Consider the following 21,393-nt stretch of genomic DNA (forward strand, 5'->3'; position numbering starts at 1 on the left):
TTTTTTTCCTCTCACACATTTCTCGCAGACCCTTTTCATCCAGCCCCTACTCCAGAGATACATTTTTGGACAATCTTTAAGACAATCTGTGGAGTCTTCTCACTGGGAGTGAAAATGAATCATTCTCTTCATCCACACACATAGCACTCAATGGTTTGGTCAGGGATTGGCTACATTTTACAATTTATCACATTTCTAATGTGGCAAAATTAACATTTGCTTATCTTGCGTATGCAGTCCCTCGCTCCAATTCCAAAAGTATTTCGGTTCTGAAAAGTCAGTTACTTAAGACAGCCCTCAGTTTCTTGATGCCCAAAGCAAAAATGCCAGCACAAAATGAGAAATTTGTTAGTTTATTCCATGGTTCACAGAATCACTGTCCTCCAAGTGATATAGTAGATTTTTCCTTAGCAAGGGTTGCAAACACAATTTATCTAATTTATCCAAACAGATTCAGCTCAGACTGTTAGCCCTGTGTTTGTCTAATGTGCAATAACATTTATTCAACATCTGTTCTGTGCCTGATTCATTGTGTTTGTCATTTATTTTCTCGAGGTTGTTCAAATGTGTTTTCAGTGGTTGAGTTGAAATAGCGAGTTAAAGTGCACTTCGGGTATGTCTTGAAAAATTATCACCCTACTATCAGTTGTATGTAAATGTGCTAAGTGCGTGAAGTTCCCTGTAACGATTTAATTGTTTAGCATTAGTAAATTAAACAGAGTAAACTAAATATTTTGATTGGCTGTACCACCATCACATATTCTTAGCTCAGGACTATCAAAACAATCATTTTCACTGGGTTACTTTTTCAAAGAAAAACCCTTGATGAAATCTTGGTTGGAAAAAAGAACTGTCAATGAAAAATTACTAGCAAGTACTCAGATCCACCTATTTATAATTTTTGGGCACTGTCTGTCATAAAGAACAGGTGGCATTAATAGGTTTATTATTACACACCTGATTGCAATAAGTTATCCATGGTATAAAACCACGCATGAGATGGTAGAGGGAGGACCAGTTTTGAAGGAGCTGCTTTCTGCAGATTATTCCGGATCTTACTTTTTAAAAACCTTTTTAGTGCCAAGGAGTATTTGCCAGCTTAACTGGCAAAGCTGGCAAATAGTTTGCCAGCTGCACTGGATCAGTTCCTCTGTGCTACTAGGGGCAGTGATTTCTCAATCTGAGGGATGCAGAGGAAGAGAGACTCCAAGATTGTGCTCGACTTCCCGCGTCAACCTTGTGTGTAGTTTGTGTTTGCAGCACACACCCATGTGAACCAGACATTACAGGCGCTAGAAGTTTCAAGTGCCAGCCTGAGGCGCCTCCTGGAGAAAACTGCATTTGCTTTGTGCGGCAAGGAGTGCTGAGAGCGCTTCAGTTCAACCAACCCCCAGCACAGGCATTAGATGCCAACCGAGGACGAAGACGTGGTTAACTTGTGGGCTTTGTCTTGACTCAGTCTTGTGGCACAGGGCATTCCAGAGACGTCTGTAGAAGAGACAAACAAGCAGGGCCCTGCCAGCAGTCCTGCGGTTTAATTCCTTTTACAATCCTTGTCCTGGGAGCATGCCCCTCCCATCTCCTCCCTGCACCTGGCCACTGTCTTTCATTTGGACAGACCCAGCGGCATTGTGGGCAATGAAAGATGACCCCCATCCGACCCTTTAAACGTTCTCCCAGTCAGGTCGCTGGACTGGAAAAGCACTACCAGACCGGCTCAATTCTTATGTTCTTCAATTCTAGATCCGTCTAGGCGGTGTTGAAGATGAAGTGATGTCACAATGACATCATGCAGAGACTGGAAGCAGAGGGACGTATGGCCTCCTGCATGTCGATGAGGACCAGCGACTGTGGAGAAGGTAATAGCGTGGTGTGTCCATGGAGCTTCAGGACCAGCTTCCCACCAGGGCGGTGGACTGCCTGCTTCCAAGTCTGAGAGTTTTTTAAAACTGTCATTTTCGTGGTGGACAGGCATCCAAAGACCAGCTGAGCTAGTTTACCTATGGGGAAAGGAGCACATGTAAATAAATACTGACATTTGGCTTGAGTGTGTACATGCAGTTTATTCATAGGAATAAGGGATTTGTGTGCTTACCCGTCCAATCAGAATTTCAGAGCCCGGTCTGACGGGGTTTGGTGGATAGTGGGGGACAAGTGGCACACACCGGGGGGGAGCAGCAGAAGCGGAGAGGCAGCAGCTTGGGACAATCTTGGGGGACAGGCCAGGGGTGAGGGTGGGGCCGGGGTGGGGCTCATTTCAGGCAGGGGCTGACCACAGTGGGTGTGGGGGGGTAGACCAGGGCCACGTTGACCCGCTCCGAGCCGTTCTTTGGGCAGATGATCTCGGTCATTCCCTCAGGGCGGGGCTGGCTGAGAAGCTCACCTGGGAGACAGGAGGACAAATAGAAATACGTTATCTTCATCATTGTTATTTTAACAGTAATATCAAGGTTACCATCTCTGTTACATAGCTTTGTAGAAATAGGGCCATGTCCATTATTGTTTCGAGAAACATGCATATTACATTTATATAATTACTCCCATACAAATACCAAATGCTTTTACATCAAATGTTTGGCCAGTCCCAGACCAATTTTATAATGCTAATGAAATATCAAGGTGGCCATGTGATGACACAAAGACATCTTAAACCAGAGATGGTTTAATGCACTGTAGTGGTGAACCGGGGGGGGTTATGAGGTCAAATCAATGTGAAAGATGTTGCTGTTGAGCCTTTTATTTACATGTATACACAGCAAACAAAGACAGCAAGGGTGCACTTTATTTACTAACTCAATTTATGAAGAAGCGAGAGAGAAATAGAAAAATTAAAAAGCAAGCATTGCAGTATAGCATGATGGCGCTGCAGTTTTTCCCACCTAGGACCAGCCAGCTATTTAACTATCCCATTCTATAAGGCCATTGACAACGTCCCTGTAGACCCCCACTGCTCCACACAGGAGCTTGCAAACATTCATCACACACTGTGCTGCTCTCTTCCCTAACGCACGTAGAACTGCAAAGTTCATGGCCACTTGCTTGGCTAATGATGGTGGGCTGGTTGACCTTCCTCATTTATCAGTTTGATGAAGCAGTGACCACAGCAAAGGTCAAACGTAACACTGATTTAGGAATCTCTCTGATCAAGCACCTAATGCACACCTTATATAAAACACAGACGACTGGGTTTTTGTTCTTCTTGCTGGCACTCTAATCACTTTTATATCAGGAAAAACAGGGATACACTTTAACAAAATTGATTTTTTTTCTTAAATTAGGTATAAGAATTTCAGAAAAGACTGAGTGCCACAGAAGAAAATGAAACTGTTCAATTTGCAAGAGTAAATCCCTCTGATTTACCATTCAAATCCAAAATTTGACTGAGGGGTGGACATGTTTCAGTGACCTCACCTCACCTCACCTGGTTTGCCATGAGATCCAGCTCCAGTAATGCATTACAATACTTCATACATTCACATGGTTTTCTGTGCAGCAAAACCACAGTGTTAAAATGAACCAATTTCAATGATAAATTTCCATGTGTATTTTGACACATTCAGTGTTTTTGTACTGAAGCACAGTTGTTCTGAGCAAAAAATAACTTTCCCTAGGCCTAAGCAGGCTACGGATATAAACCTGCCACTATCCAACAGAAACTAAACTGTTACGAAGCTGAAACGAAACTCCTGAGCCGCCATGTTGTAAAGCTGCAAATGGGATACTGCACAGAAGCCTCCTGTAACAGCTTTCACCTTATTGCTTTGTAATTGTCACCAGCCTTGTGATGGCACTCTTAACTTTACTCTAGATGACTATTTCTTTCCTTCTTATGTGTGAAAGTGTGATTACACCACAGCATACTTGAAAACCTTTAAGGGTGCTTGGACCTTCTAATCAGAACCGCAGTGACAATTACTGTGGACTGTACAACGGGCTGTGCAACTATATCATTTTCACCAAGAGTCCCTCTCTTCGCAAAACAACACCAGATTGAACCCATTATTTCTTATGATCCTCTCTCCATCACCCGTGCTGTTCTCTTGAGTTGGCATAGGAAACATGCTATACCGGAGTTACTGTCATGCACTGAGGTATTGACTTTCCAACAGTTAGAGGCCCTGTTGATCTTTTTGAATCTAGACTAATTCACAGATGCAATCCTGATAGACCGGTTGGTCATGGGGATGAAAATGGCACACAAATATGAACCACATAATTATATAACTTATTTGACACGTGCAAACATGATCTTTCTACAATGTAAAGCCATACACAGGGACAATTCTAACAAAGGCAGACAGATTAAGCAAACAGTAAAACTGAGCATGTGAGCACTTCAAACATTCAAAGCCCAGTGTAAATCCAGGTATTTTGTAGAGTCAGAATTCTGGTGCACATTGTTGGCTCTCATATTCACAGGGAGCCACAACGTCAAGTCCTTTGTAGTCAATATTCAGTTTGTCCACTAGGGGGCATCTACACCTCACTGCCAATGAAACACTCCAACTGCAAAATGAGAACTATTTTCCATGGCCCTTCACAAAGGGCTCTACTAGGCCGTGCTTCATTGCCCCTGAGACAGAAAGACAATGATGTTGGGCATGGAAGGGCTGCCATGACTTAGTCATAAGGCAGGTAGTGTGCAAGTGAGTGAGCGCACACTAATCAACACCATTTACTGAGATCTGTTTCCTGACTGAGAGCAGAGGACAGGCTGTTCAGCGGTACGCCCAAGCGCCGAGTCACATGCCCAGCCCTCCTAATCAGGACAGAAAAAAACAGAAACCCTCAGTGTTCCGCAGGACAGACCATCTGTGAAGACCAACAGCCGGCGCCTTGTGTCCGCACACATACGCTTCCCTCCCTGCACCTGGGCTCAAGAGCTTCTTTACTTCAATAATCACCGACACACTGATCGTTATCAATTTAGACTGAACGCTCATATGTGCGCCTTTCATCAAAGACACACTCTTCCTGGTGTGGCTGCAGTGATGGTAACGTCCAAAGGATGTCACTGATGCCTAGGGGACTGATAGAGCATTTCTGGGTAAGGGATCGGTCCTTCAGGGAGCCTGCTGATACCTGTTAAAGAAAACCATTTCAAATTAGCATGGGTGCCACTGCTATGACCTCAACTGGAACCAAATGACGACGACCTTCACAACCTCCCAGTGCACGGCGTCTGATGAAAGCCTCACTGATCAAAGGCCTTGGAGTCCGACACAGAGGAGCGCACATAAAGGCATTAAATGCTGCAGTGTTATTCTGAACAGCGTTAAGGATGTGAGTATGTGTATTTGATGTATCTGAGGCTACCACAACGCTCCGCATCAGTTAAATCCGCCCACGTAATAGGAAATATCGATCTGAATGACACTGCAGAGTTGTGTTTTAGGATATGTGTGCGACACAGGAAAGGGTGTGTTTTTTGATTAACTGGTTCCTGATAGGATCTCATAAACCTAGTCCTCCTGACCTCCTATTGTGGTGTGGGTGCAGAAAAGGTAACAACCTTATGGGCATCCGTTATAACATCATTGATCTGTACAACAGACTGATTTCTGCAAGCCCTGCGACATCAGCATCCGGAGCGATTAATATTAAAGAAAGCAAACAGTGTTTAATGACAAAAATACAGTCAATTTAATATATTCACCACATCATTTAAGATATGAGCATGGTAGCCTCCCAAAATCACTTGTAACATGATGTACTCGAAAGCCTTTCATGAAGCTAAATTAAAATCTGCTCGCTGCTCAGCTGCTGGGGTCCCGAGCCAGTCACAGTCTCAGCCGTGCAGATGTGTGATCAGAAATAACTGACAAGAAGCAGAAGGCTGCCATTTCTAAACGGAGAAGCACATTCTGCCAGCGAAGCTCCTCATATACAGTGCACACACCACCAGATGCAGTGTAGCCGCGCACAGTATCATTGAGTATGATTTTGCACCAGTAGTACATTAGCCTCAGATAACAGTGTGGCGAGGCCACACTTCAGCATCTGTTTGGACAAAACTGTGCTGGTAAATTTCCGCCCACTGACTAACAGTTAGAGAGGGAGAGCGAGAGAGAGAGAGAGAGAGACAGATTCAGCTACCTTCAGACTAACATATATTCTGTCCTAAGCACTGCAGTTATAATTGGATAGCCAGCCAGCAGCTCCATGTGTGACAGGAGCAGTCTGTTGACGTCAGCTCTATGGGCGTGTGAGGTGACACAGCCCGTGCACTAAAGCATGTGGTATAGATCCAGCTTCGTGCACTGCAGAGGGTGATGTCACAAGGCCTAAAATAAAAACTTTATTCTCTATTATCTTCAAATGGGCCCTGTTACAAGCACACCGACAGGAATCTCAGCACAGGACTATGCAGCTCAGAGGCAGCCTTACAACTTAGCCTGTTCTGCTCTGACCTGGGAAGACCATTCTATCCCTTCATAAACTTCAGGTCCCATGACACTCAAACAACATTAAACACAACATAAGAATTATCAATAAAATATGTCCACCATTGTTGAGTGTATATTCCAAAAATGCCCTCCATAACAGTCCTATATTTGTCTGCCTTTTCACTGAAACTCTAAATCTGTTCCTAGCATCATTACAATGGGAGGGACCTGTGCATCTAAAAATAGGTCTCAGTAATGCAGGTGTCCTCTGACCCAGTCAGCCCATCCCCAAGCAGAACCAGGGAATGCTGGGATTGTTCAGGGGATCAGCCCAACTGAAGCAGCATCAGTGTATTACATAATCTGCTTGCTCATGGACATCAGTTTAAAGCGGGCGTGGATCCTCCAATCTTTATATCACATGGGTGACTGTCAGCATTTACAATCAGCCCATCCAGATGAAATAAAGACCAGTGGTTCTGCACTGCGCTTGTTTCTGGACTGAGACCCATGAGAATATGGCATCTCTCTCTCTCTCTGTGAGCAGATTGGCTGAGGCAAAGAGACTCTCAGCCATGCACAGTGCTGTAACTGCAGCTCAGTGGCCACTCCCATTTCAGCCACAACGCAGACTGAAACCCCAGCTGTGCCCGCTTCACATCCAGGCCACAGAGTTACCACCCAGCAGTGCAGGGTGCTTCCAGTGCTTACCTCTCCACCAGGAAATAGAAATGCTTCGATTTTTGCTTCGATAAGGGAATAAAAACACTGTGCCCTCTCATTTATGTCAGGAAAAGATGATGCACTTGGCTGATGCTTCTCTCCCAAATGCTAAAGCAGGCAGGGACAGAACAGAAAAGGAGAACCAACATTTAAATTCTGCTGTCAATGGCCCGGGGCGACATCCGCTCAGGTCTGACAGAGGGTAGCCGTCACAACCCCATCTCTCCGAAGCCAGTGGAAGGAAGTCTACTCAAATACCAGTGAAGAGAATTACAAACATGTGATCTCTTCCGAAATTGCCATGAGACATGAATTTGATACAGTGTGTGATGTGTGTCGCAGGCTATTATAGCGTGGGACTGTTCGGTTTTTTGCAATTTTATCCGTGAAACACCGATGCTGAAATCTGACACCAGCTTAAAGATTGCATTAAATCTGGTTGTAACTTTGGCTTTCAGCGCTGGTGTTCAGCGCTGGTTTCTTCATGTTGATTTTTGGACCCTGGCTGAAATCCTGTGCGCATTCACATTTATCAAACTACGTCTGTATTTGTAGTTATTATCAAGTGTCTCATGCATCTATTTTTAATTCGTCAGCTGTGAAGCGGCATCCACTCAGATTTTTTCAAGGCAGGTGCAGGCCGACCCAGTTAAAATCCCACATCTTAGTATCTCAATCTGCCCCCGTTGGCTGTAGCAAATAGTCCCTTTGATAAATGTAAGGTGTTAATGTCAATTTGCAAGCCTCAGCAATGATAATATTAACAGGCTTTATCTGCATACTGTTCTCTTGCTTCTCTGCATTAAGGAAATATTTTTTCAGCCACTCACACTAAATTAGCCTATAAACTCTGCTCTCTCCTAACAATGGGAAAAACCAGCCAATCAGCATGAAGATCCTGTGTTTGAGTCAGTTAGGAGCTTCACAGATTATGTCATTTGTAATACAAACACAACAGTGCTTCCTAGGAAACTGCAACCATCGTTATCAGTACAGCTCCACCGGATAAGGGTCTCAGCCAACCAAATGCATTATTGTGACAGTTCACTACTGAGATAAGCTGATTGTACGTGATTGTATTTGAACACAAACAGCCATACACGCACAAAGGCTTAGCATTCTATACCCCCCCAGCGACGGAATGAACAATGGCCTGTCCGCTGCACCACTTTAAACCATTAGGCCATTGACTTTCCTCTTCCTCCTCCATCACAACAACACGCTGAGGGACGGCGTCCTGCTGACCGAGGCAACAGACTTCGCACACCACAGACGGTAGGGAGGGGGAATATTTCACCAGCAGTGATGCTGTGGGGCGAGGCAGACAGAGGGGCATGCAGGTCAGGTAGTGTGAGGGAGGGGCCGACGGGGGCAGGTGCTGCTTCTGAAATAATCAGACCGATCGTAACACAGCGGCCCTGACCGGAAATCATGCCAGCCACCATGTCTGCCAACTTTCTGCTGTAAATTCAAAAGTGAGCATATCATTTACAGTTCAATACAAACAGTAAATGGGATCTGTCTGGGTACTGCAGTGATGGATTGCTGTCTCTGTTTTTCTCACTGGTTATGTCTCACTCTCCCTCCCTCTCTGACAGAAGGCCCCATGTCTGTGTTGTCCATAAAGTCTAATCTAGGGCAGTAAAGATGAGCTAATATTTCTGAGTCATGCTTGTAAAGTAATTTCTGATCTTCCTAAAATGAGTAATAACAGCACAAACCAGCTCTTCCCCTCGCAATCATCACATGACCAATTTGCCAGACAAATGCACTCATGTAAGATGCCTTCTGTGGCTCATGTTTGACTGTTACTTCAGCAGAATTTTCATCAGAACAGATCAGATAATGCACACTTCTCAAATGCCCAGATTGTTTTATAATCTGGACAAAAGAGTACCACAAATCGCAGCTATAAGCCCCCTCCTCCGCGATGTGGGTCAGATCCCCACCCCCAAACAGCCAAATCCCTCACTTGAACCTCAGAGCTCTCTGCCCCCCACTGAGTGTTACCACACGAAACACAGGGGGAGGCTTGGCTTGGACATAAAGGCACTAGGACACGCTGCTACTTTTCCCCTCTCTGAAATAACTCTACCAGGTGGAGTAATGACCCACATTCCTTTGCTCTGGCCCTGTTCTGCAATGTTCTGTTTGGGCTGTTCCTTTGCCAGTCACTTTTTCTTTCTTTCCTCCCAAAGAAAGCTTGAAAAGGGCCTTAAAAGGAAAACTCCTGACTCTACCAAAAAAAAAAGAGCTATTTTCCTGTCTCAAGGAAAAATGCTGGCAGGCCGGGTAGAGGTCCAGCTGAGCGGTCAGGCCCCGCTGCTCGCGCATTAGCGTCCGAGGCCTCAGCTCTCCACTTCCTTCCCTTTGTGAAAGCCCCAGCTCTGGACAAAGGGGAGCTGGCAGCCTTTGTGTCCCATCCGGCCCCAGTGACAGGAATAGATGGGGGAATGTGCTCCCTCAGGGCCACCACGCTCTGTCAGCTTGCACGTGAAAACATGCACACCATTGTTCTTTCTAAGGGTCTTTCATGCTTTCCGATATTTTCTGCCCCTCAGCCGAAAGACCACTCCTCGGACAGCTCTGGAGAGAGAGATCCGTGAAAATCGATCCAAACGCACTGCGATATGCTGTCACTTCCTATTTCGTGTGCTGGGGTTGGTGAGGAGAGGAGATCTTAAGCACCTGCGCCTGGTGCTGCTATGTCACTTCCTGTCTCACATGACAGCACCACGTGCATAAGGAATAACATTTGAACCAAACGTGGGTACAAAAGTGTTGTGTTGGGTACAAAAAATACTAAAAGCATGTGACGGTCAAAACATCTCATGGCTATCATTTAAAAGCAGTCCAGCCCTAAATCAAACACTTTGTCGCACTGTTACAGAAAGTGCTAACGTTCTTCCCCTGGAGTGGTTGGTGAATAAACAACAAAAAATAAGCAGAGAAAAAAAAAGATCCATGGAACCAAGATTTAGTTTCTTTTCCCCTTCATTTTGACATAAGCTATTCCGAGAAAAAAAAAACATTTCAATGCTCACGTCCAAAAAAAATACCCTTCTACATTTCCTATTTCTATTTAATTTTCACATGGATCATTCACCACGGGGCAGATTTCACTGCATCCTGAGAGTGAGAGAGTGAGTTGGGTGAGACTGGTCGCCAGGAGGTAGGGGCACCACAACAGGCACTGATGTCCTTCACCTCCCCACCTAAAGCGTTAACGTCAGTTTCCTCCAAAAACACTTCTGACCCTTTCAGAGGAGGCCACCCTCCGGCAACATTATGGCTGAATCAAAAAGGCCGTAAGGCATATGCTGAGTGTGTTCATATACACACAAACAAATGAACCCTGTGTTAATTTGAATATAGTCTAAAGAAAAGCGCTGAAGACTACACAGAGAAACCACAACCCCTTATTGTTTATGGGGAAACGTATAACCACTGTGACAAAGCTGGCATCACTCCAAGGTCAGGGTAATGAAAAAAGCCTGTCTGCTCACTGCCTTCTGCTCAGCCGTACAGTGTTACATGGCTGAAAAGGACGACGGTAAATGGACCCCCGACTTTCCCCATTCTATTTACGCCTCACAGAGTGCTCACAGATGAACCAGGTCAAGATATTGAAAGACACGTAAAGCACGTCCCCATAATAACAGCAATAAGCCCCTCTGCGACCAACTGGGTCAGGTAGGAGGATTTGAGCAACAACAAAAGATCAGCTTGGTCGTGATAGAAAAAAGCTGCTTATTTCTCACCAGGGATTTCAAGAGTCAAATTCACTGTTTAATCAGGTCCTTCTTAGTCACAACATCCTAAACTGCTGCTGCTCTTGTCTGCAATTGCGAGATTCCCCCTTAGTTAAACACTGATTGAACAGAATGTGATCCTTTCAACTGAATATTAACCGCTGCCACAGATCATTCCTAGAAACCCCAGCACAACCCCCACCTCCCTCAGGATCGGGTTTGCTCTGATTAATTAATATTAGAAAGGGACCTATCCCTGGCTCAGCTAAAGGAAAGAATTCAGAGATGGCAAAAACATGTGTGGTAAGCAGCAGAGGCCTAAACACAGAAGGGAACCGAGGTGTAGATGGGCTCGGTTTCTGAATCCCCCTAAAGGTGTTTTGCATGGCCAGGTGTGAAGTGAAGGTGAGATGCAGGCCCACGACACAACTGTCAGATTGAACACTGCAAGGCAGACACAGGCTACCAGAGAGTAATGCTTTTTTCAGGTCAGACTGGAGAGGAACAGATTGTTGCCAAAACAATCTGTTCCTGTCGGGGGGGAAGGGTCACGCAACCCAAGTACAAAATCAGCACAACTGGCACTGGCTCCTGACTCCTACCCACTCCGCACGCACACAGGCACACACATACATACACCCTTTAAATGTCATCAACACTCCCAGCATTCCCTGGAATGTGCAAGAATGCATATAATGTAATATCTGATTTAAAAAGAGCATCTAAAATTTAACTGCATCTGAATTGGGCATCCTATGAAGTATAAACACAGCAGAGACTGTACCCTATCGCAACATATATTTGAAATCCATCAATATATGATATAATGCACAAGAACAGTTTTGTCTGAAAGTACCAAGTATATTTTCAAAGCAGTAAAAGCTTGGTGTATGCATATGTGTGTGCGCATGTGGGTGTGTTCAACCAAATAGAAAAAAAAACCTTTCTTGCATTTAACCTAGAAATAAAAGTTTAATCTGTTTTAGAACATAAATGTTTACATGATCTGACTGATATTTTTCTATAAGGTACTCTCTAAATTAAGAGCAGATGAAAAGAGTACTTTTAACAAGTAAGATATTGTTCCATTTAGGACAGAAATGGGTATCAAAACAATATTAAATATTTTGTCCCAGGTTACAATGCTGACAGTTTGTGGCTGGAACTAAAGGTGCAGTTACATGAGCTGAGACCCCGTTGGACAACGTGTGCTGTTGAAAATTCTCTCTGCTACCTGAACTCCTTGTTCCTTTCCCCTCAACAGCGCACGAGATGTGACGCAGGGCCACCGCTGCATTCCAGACTCTCAGTATCACTGGAACATATATGCTGTGACATGCAGCTCCCAGACCTTCGTGAAGTCTGAAATCTGGGTCAAATCTCAGGTCATTCAGGAATGGGCCGACAAAGCAGAGGAATGTTTCACAAAGGCCCTGGAGCCTGACGACCGATAGTGGCTGATTTTCTGTTATCGCATGGCTAAATTACAGCCTACTTCCAGCTTTGATACATTTCAGCAGAGGAGAAGTGATGACTGATCCAAATAATGAACACTATTTAAAACTAATTAACAGTACTCATGGTATTACTCTAGTAGTACTTTGGTATAATACTTTGTATTGTATCTTCTTCTTTGAAATTACTATTCTAAAGAGCTTGTTCATTTTATAATAAGCCATCACTACATATAGATACAGTGCACGTATGTGTACAGACACTTGTGCGTATGGCAGTAGGATCACAAGTTATTAAAAAAAGAGTGCTTTAGGTGATTTTGTTGTCTGAAGAGGAAAAAAACTGTGGAAAATAAAATTCAAATGGTTCAGCTATTCAGATGAATGATTATTGGAACTATGTTTTTTTTTTCCATTTAGTATGTGGCAGTTTTTATGTTTCTCTTAAACGTAATTAGTCATTGCCTGATCATTATTACACTTCATGGCCTTGTGGCAATATTAACCAAGGCAAAGAGTGAAATTAAGTGTCAAAAACAGTCTAGGGAATTGAAAAGGAATAAAGTCAGGAATGTGAACATGAATACTGTTACAGTCAGGGGTTTCTTAGTGGACCAAACACACAATGATTTGTGAAATATTTGCCCTGCTTCTGAACTTAATTAAACTAAAGTATACATTTCAAACACTGTAGTTGCTAGAGTCCTGCATGTAGCCTTAATGAAAGATCCACTGGCTGACCTCAGACCAGTTAGGGTTATGAATTAAGCCCAGGCAGCAGAGTGAGCAGCGGGCCCGGAGGCTGATAGCAGCTGCTGTGACAGCTCAGGGTATTAACAGCACACTGTTTTAAGCACAGAAAGGCCAATCACATCAAGTAGGGCCTCATGTGCATGTCTACACACACACACACACACACAAACACCTTCTCAAGGAAACAAACATACAAACATGCATACACACATGCAAACACAAATGTACACACTTGCACAAACACATACACACTCGTGCACGCATGCACTCTCTCACACACACGCACGCACGCACACAGGCACGCACACAGCTTACCAGCCGTCTAGTAAGCAGACATGTTTCAATCAGTGCTTTGCCTCAATGAGATTTCCATGCAGCTGTCTGACCAGACTGCTGATGAAAAGGCCAACAGAGTGAGGTTCTCTTAAGGAAAACCACCAGGATTCACCAAGATCGTTTCCCGTTGGAAGTTATACCGACAAACACTGAGCCTCTCCAAAGCCAGCACAGACTACTCAGTGTTTTAACTCATCATCAGTCAGGGCGACATGAATTATTCAAGAGAACTGGGACAGAGCGTGTCAGAAATCCATCTAGCAATCCGTATTTGAACCTTTCTCCAACTGTACAATTTCAAGGGTGTGGGTGCTCAAAAACATTCAAACACACGCAATTGACAGTGCATCTGTAATTCTTTCCTGTAGCCAGGGGAATGTTTAATGCTGGTCTGGACACCCTAGGGCATGCTGAAATTTTGTTTTGTCCATTCACAGGCAGTTCCTTTGTTCTATACCATAATGGTGTCCAGCCCCTCCTAAATTTAAATACAATGCTTTTTTAAGGCTGTGAAGAGCTGTGACTTGGGATTAGATCCATGCAGCTGCTGACCTTAGACTCTTCTCAAACCAAAAACGATCAGGCGTCCTAGCTGCTGATATTTGCATAAAGAACCCTGCGGTCTCCATGGTGACCACCTTATATGCAAAAAGTCTGTTTGGGTTCCGCAGCTCCCACTCTCGCAATTTGATTTCAAGGAATCAGAGGTCAGGAATGGGCCAAACCAACAGGACTTCACTAAAAATATTAGCCTGCCTCACGTTTGCAGAAATAACAAAGAGACAAAAAAACACACATTCCTCCTCATAAGGCTGTGGGGTGTCAGTGGCAATGCTTTAACACATCCTTTTCCTCACCTCAGCCAGTGTGGGCTGGCTGGGTGGTGAGTCAACACAAACAGCTAATGGGGTAGGGCTGTGGTCTGGCATGGGGTGGCAGTTACAGCTCCTGTGTTCAAATCAAAATACCAGCCTCAGAAATAGAACAATTAAAAAGCCGAGCCTGGCAACTGCAAGTAGGACGATGGGAAACACAAGAATGGATTCAGCTGGATGCTATCAGCTGAAGACAGGCCGACAGAGCACAATCTCGACGTGTGTTAGCCAGAAACAAACAAAACACGTGGAAGAAGGGGAGGCACTGTGACAGAAGCTCCTCACCCTTTCGCATTAGCTTAATCCTGCCTGAATGACAGCACCCGAACCCGGCCTGAAGCCCGAGGAATTTGCTCCCCACTTCCAACGCGAGCCGCTCTTTCAGCGGAGCGTTGGAAGCCAAAGGCAACAGCCCAGAAACAACCGATTCTGGCCATTCTTGTGGGGGTTGCCGTGGAGACGCTCATAAAGACCCGGCCTGTGAAAAATCTGGCAGCGCCACGGACAGCCTGTTGGGGTCCTCAGAGGTGGAGAGCAGCAGGGAGACGGCCAGCAACTCAGGAGCACCTGCAGGTTCAATATGTCTGTGGTTTGTGTAGCTTAAGCTGCATGGACAAAGTGTGGATTTTAATTACACTGGGGCATTAGTGTAACCCTCTGCTGCAGCTGCAGTGTGGAGGATAAGTCAACAAGACAGCACAAACATTAGTGATTAGGGCTGCAGTCATTTTACAACTACAGTGTCTGGGATATTTAAAGAGGCGTCTCACGCTAAGATAAGTCTCAGTTTTCCTTTTACTCTCGTAAATCCTTTTGTTGATAAGTATGCAAACAGAAGCGAGACACAAGTGGGGGTTCACAAATGACTAAACCCAGAAGCAGTCATTAATGATTAATGATTTAATCGTTATTCATTTGAACCTATCAATCATTCATGAAGCGTTTATCTTAAGTAGCTACACACTGGAACAGTCTGTGAAGTAATAAGTACAAAAGTATGCATTTTCATAAACATACGAATTCCACATGTAGAAAAATCTACATGTATCTGTGAGTATCTTTATAATATATAATATAATATAATATAATATAATATAATCTTTCTTTCTTCGTCCTCCTATCTTCCTGGACACCCATCTCCCCCTATCCTGAGTCTGCAGGAAGAGTTTACTCCTGTTTTTTTAGCACTACCTTGCCTGAGACTGGATGTTAACATCTGGTGAATTATGAAACTATCAGGTGATGATCATCCAATGTAATATTTTACTTCAATTGCACAATGTGTTGAATGAACCATGCATAGTTCATGCACAAAGGCCGAGCAATCAAAACAGAGGGGTGTTTCATCCACTCAGTCGGCACATGGTAGGCAATTTTCATTACATAACAGATAAGTGGGTAACAGGTAAAACTTCTCCCTGTTGTCCGTACATGCTTATCTTAGCTAAGCTCATGGCTGTCACAAGATGCGTGCAAGGCAAGTCAAGAGCTGAAGCAGTGCTTTGGTAACCTGAAGGGAAGAGGGCCACATGACTCTCAAATGTGCTTCAGACTCCTGGGAGGTAAACGGAGGGAAGAGACAGGGAGGGATAGGAGCGGAGGGAGAGTCGCTCTGGCGTAAATTATTCACTGGGTGCGCATTGAGTCATGAGAGCAGATGCTATTCATGTGTAAATATCATAACGTCACACATCCTACAATATTAAAGCATGAAACTGCACACCATGCTCAGTGCTGCAGCCAATGTTGAGCATATGCAAATATCTTTGAGGTCATTAAAAAAAATGACATAATCGAGAACCAATGCATTTCAGCTAAACACATTTTTGCTGATAACGATAAGTCTCACATTGGAATGAGTGGAAAATAAATTTAGAAAACCCAGAGCTGCAAACAGGAAAAGTGCTTTTGTAACCCTGAAACAGGGTCTGCAAAATTGCACAGTCTGCTGTTATCTGCTGGCCATTCATGTTTAATATCTAAACTCCCTTCTGTATCCATGCAAACAGGAAAAAAATCAAAACAAACAAACCCGAAGAGGCCTCCCTTCCTTGCTGATCAGTTCATGGAGGAATGAGAGAGGCTCTTAAAATAGCTCTGTCCTGGCCCACTGGGAGGAAACAGAGACCGCACACATCCCAAGATCTCAGGGGTCCTGCCTGCCTTCCTAGAGTGGGATCCGTGTTGCAGAAGGCAGTCCTGTCCATGTGAGACCAAAACATGGCCCTGACCCACTTCTGGACCCAGGGCCAATGATAAGCCCCAGGAGTTATATAACCTGACACAGATGGAATGATTCACAGTGTACAGGAAATGTCAGTTTAAAGCTGTTTATTGTCATTAAGTGGACATTATTTTCATATTTCACAAAAACACATTTGCTCCGTGGCATCTAATTCTAGCATGTACAGGCCTGAGCTACTGCACTACATCTCAGGATGTGGGACATTAGATATTCAACCCATTCAGTACACAGAGTTAAAGCAACAGAAAGGTTATGGCTTTATGAATTTATATGAGACAAGAAATCGGACATGGTACCTGTGTGAAAATATCAAATACACACATCCATGTACTAGACAGGTAAGTTAGCACCATGTACAACAGGAACATAAAATGTTTCCACTGTCATGTGCTCCTAGTAGTGTTCATTTCGCATCAGCATTGTTGTCACTCTAAACAATGGGTACATTTGGCCTCCTTCTTGCCCTTAAATCAGTTGAAAAAAGTGTATGTGTGTATTTTTTGGCAGCTAAACAGTTGAATGATATGTCATATTGTAATGTCACTGTAATATCCAACAGTGAAGTAGTCAAATAATATACACAATTGCTGTATGTTTTCACAGTGAACCCACAGATATACAAAGATTAATATGATGAAATTTATTTGCAAATAATGGTAACAATGTCTTCATGGTCATATCAGCAATAAGTTAAAACTAGTGCAGGATAAGAATAACCTGGTGTCAAGAGTATTCACACTAACCCTGTGAGGGCCCCAGGAGAAAAGCTCTGATTGGTCTGAAGTGGGTAGAGGGCAAGGTTAGGTCTCATAACTTGTGAGCTAAGTTCTGAAATCACTGCTGACATCAAAAAATTGTAACACTACACACAGAAAGATGCATAGAAAGAGATTTACTGTCCCAAAAATATATAATATATGACATTATCTGGGGCAAATTATGGTGTTTTTATTATTTTTGTGTTTTATTATTTTATTCATTTACTGTATACAAAAAGAAATTCAATACCTTGCCCAAGGGTATAACAGCATAACCAGAGTATGCACACATCAGAAGTGAAATCAATGGGGCTACAATGGGACCAGCTTCATACTTTGCCATAAAATATGCAATTATCCAACTTGCCAAAAGAAGTAGCTAACTTATCCTTTTACATTTAGACCTCTGGATATTTGCTGAATTGTGTCTCATATTATGGAAAACCTTACATGTATCTGAACAGAGGGTAAAGGATTTGCCGTCATCGGAACACTTGGAGCGTTATTGACTTCTGGGATAGGAGTGCTATGGAATGAGGATAAGAAGAGACCCATCAGAGCTGTGCATGCTTCTCCCTGCCAGCTAAATCTGTCCATCAGATTGTACGCCACTGGGGCCGGGCAGCTGCAAATCTTCCTCATTTATCTAGCCACGCCCCAGAGACTCAAGAGTTTCGACTGCTCCGAGACTGCACACTCAAGAATGTTTTGCCTTTATATCATCAAAAATAATGTATGCCTTGGGTTTAGCGCTCCGGTCAGAGCACTGAAACTTTCTGTCAATGACTGGGTGTAGGTAAGCCAGTACCATTTTGTATATATTCCCATGACTAAATGAACATAGACTGTTGTAAAGACTGTACCAGTTTTGCGAATTATGAAGCTGTACTGTAAGACCTTGCCCATCTTAACACCTACTTTTATCTGGAGAATGAAATGAACAGTGGCTTAAGAATGGATACCTTGCAAGTTGTGTAATGTATAAATAATTGCACAACATAAAATACTGTTTGTTTGGTGATCAGGATCTTTTCTGAGGCAGGAAATAGGCCTAACCTACATAACACAGCTTTATCTCTCGGCTTTGTTGGATACGGTCATTTCAATTCTCCCAATAATATCGGACTTTGGAGTAGAATGTAAACAGATAAGGAGAAAAATGCACAATAACTGCCCTGTGCCAGTGTGTTTAACAGTGTTGGGGGGCAACCAAACCAGAGATCAGCTACTCACACACAAAGCAGCTCAAACCTGAGGCTAACCTCTCAATACTGAAGCCTCCAGGCAGCCTCCCAGCTTTATCTGCTGCAAAGAATTATCACTGGGATCACATTCATCCAGATATAAATGATTGCTCCATATGAATACGGGGCATAAACCTTTTTGGGAGGGATAACGGAGGAACAGAGAGGCAGGAATTCAAACATTCTTCAACAGATAAGATAGCCGTGCCTTAATGCAGCCCTCTGTGTTCAATCTGGACATGGGCCCAGGTTATCACTGCCAGTCAAAATGAAAGCATTCATACAGCAACAGAGACATCCTGTATAGTACAGCACTCAATGACCTTCCACTTCAATACTGCCCTGCAGAGTAGCACAGTTACTGCCAGGACAGTGCTCTGATATTAATTCCTCACAATAGCCTAGCCATATCCTGTGACAGGCTTATGCTAAGCTCTGATCCACAATGCATGGCAGTATCTCAATGTACAAAAAATAGAAACCACCGTCACAATTTAAAAAATGCTGCCACATATATTCAGATATGTAGATGGACTGCTCAGAGCAAAGACACAAGAGGACATTTCTTTGTCTTTGGGACTGTATTGTTTCCATCTAGATAAAGATGGCCATGGCAATCCACTGTCTGCAACAACTAAGGAAATGAGATCTCTGGGACCACACACAGCCCAGGTGGTGATTCTCTGAGACATGGGGAAGTGGGCAGTGTAGAGCTTAAACACAGACCGTGACTGCAGTGTGTGTGTGTGTGTGTGTGTGTGTGTGTGTGTGTGTGTGTGTGTGTGTGTGTGTGTGTGTGTGTGTGTGTGTGTGTATCTACATGGTGGTGGCGGTTGGGAGAGCAAGGCCACAAGACAGGAATCAGGGACAAGAAGAGAAGGATAGCAGGGCCAAAAGACAGGAATCCAGGGCAAGGAGAAAACAGCAGGACCAGGACATAGGAATCCAGGTAAAGAAGAGGACAACAAGGACAGAAGACAAGGCACCAAGTCAGTAGAAGACAGGAGACAGGGCTGAATAAACAGAAGGCAGGGACAAGGAGTCAGGGACAGTCACCAGGGAGGAACAAAAACATCTCTGTGCATGCAGTGCTGGTGTAAATCCCTCCACCTGATACAGGACCAGAGGGAAGGCAAACGTGTCTTTATCGGAGCAGAAGAATCTGAAAAGACAGAGCTGCAGACATCTCTGTATACTGATCTCAGGATGTTTGGAAGACTGACAATAACAATATGTGGGCCAAGACTGCGGGACTGGTATGCTGGTGTACACACTTTACTGCCCACAAGCGAACACTCAGTCATGTCCTACAGAAGCTGAGGTCTCAGGGCACTCATTTACACTATAAATCAGATGATCCTTTTTCTGGCTCAGGGCCGCTCCATATAAGGACTTTGAAAAGAGAGCAGCGGCCGGGGAGGGACTGCACATTCAGCATAAGCAAAGCAAAGGAAAAGTATTTGGCAAATCTCGAGATATTCGAGCCAAATCTCAACCAGAGTCGGTAAACAGAGTTGAGTGATGCACAATAGGGGTCCTGCACTGTTCTGTAGCCAATTTCATGAGCGAGTCATTAGAGTGAAGGTAATGAACTTTTGGATCCAACTGTTGTTTCAATTAACAGTTTTCATTTGGCAGGGGACACCCTTAGATGAGAAGAGTAGCACTGTTCAGATCCTGCTTCTCACATGGACAATGTCTCTCAGATAATACACTGGAGCTTAAAAGGGCAGAACATTGTGCCGTCCAGTGACATAACGGGATTGCCAATGATCTACAAAAAGATTATTCTGCAGGGCTTCAGAGCTGCATTTCATAATGAAAAAAAAATCACGTGGAGCACCCACAACACTACGCAGTCCATCCAACAAGAGCACACAACTTCAAGCCTCCAATTTGAGAGAATGTTCACGTTCAGGTGGCCCCTGTCCCAGGATCTCAGACAGGTCAATCAAGGCCTGTGTGGATGCTCCCTGCTGTGAGGGAAAGCTGTTTTCCAGCACGAATCGATTCGATCTCCATGGCTCTGTGTGTCACGTTTCTCCCTTTAACTACCCATAAATGACTTTCTTCTGCAATATTTATAAGCTTGGCAAACAACCATAACCAGGGTAATTAGCTTTTTATGCATTGTCCATTCTTATACAGCTTGATATTTACTGAAGCAGTTCTGCTTTGGTTTAATACCTCTCTCAGGGGTAAGACAGCAATATCTAACAATGCAGTGCTCTTGTTACCCAGTCAAACCACCCTGGATGACCATACCGGTACCCCAACCCCCAAAGCCTTAATGTACACACCCCTACAGCTTCCCATCGTTAACTGTAACCTCTATCATGTTTTGCCTTGCAGACTTTACTCCGTCCCTAATCAGGAAGTGGCACTATGGCTGACAATAATAGCACTCTTCACAACTTGAACTGTCAGTTCGCTAGCAGTCTACATGCATTTACATGATTACACTGCTTATTGTATTTTTTTTTGTAGCAAGTTTCATCATACATTCAGTTTAATTTACTCTTTGTCTCAGATTTAACCACATCTCACACTGATAAAAAGAAACTGCCACTCTCCTCTATATAACAGCTAATAAAATCTCTGCTGTTGCGGACACCCACAGTGAATAGATTTGGGATGTTTCCCCGTCCAGGGACAAAGCACTTCACATGGCTCAAACAGAAACTATAATTTTCACTTCCAGTATTGACAGCCAGCCAGGGCACCCAGCCAACATGAGCCATTATGACTGAACCACCCAGAGATTTCCTGTTTGGGGTATTAAAATGGTATCAATATGTTCTTCCTCAAATCTGGGCTTGAATTAAGAAATTGAGATTATGTCAAAAGGTCGCTGAGTGTCCAATCAA

The 21,393-nt window shown here is 43.9% G+C and overlaps 1 protein-coding gene across 1 annotated transcript in view; it reads right to left on the reverse strand.

Annotated features, from left to right (window-relative positions):
* Positions 1–1,530: 1,530 nt before the first annotated feature.
* mfhas1 (malignant fibrous histiocytoma amplified sequence 1) overlaps positions 1,531–21,393 on the reverse strand; it is a 36,667-nt gene continuing 16,804 nt past the window's right edge. The window contains exons 2-3 of the mRNA XM_036528524.1: positions 2,096–2,383; positions 1,531–2,000 (exon numbers count right to left, since the gene is read on the reverse strand). Coding sequence (XP_036384417.1) covers positions 2,253–2,383 — 131 coding nt within the window. The 3' untranslated portion in view covers positions 1,531–2,000; positions 2,096–2,252. The remainder of the gene's footprint in view (positions 2,001–2,095; positions 2,384–21,393) is intronic.

This window comes from Megalops cyprinoides, chromosome 5, assembly GCF_013368585.1.
Source record: "Megalops cyprinoides isolate fMegCyp1 chromosome 5, fMegCyp1.pri, whole genome shotgun sequence".
NCBI lineage: Eukaryota > Metazoa > Chordata > Actinopteri > Elopiformes > Megalopidae > Megalops > Megalops cyprinoides.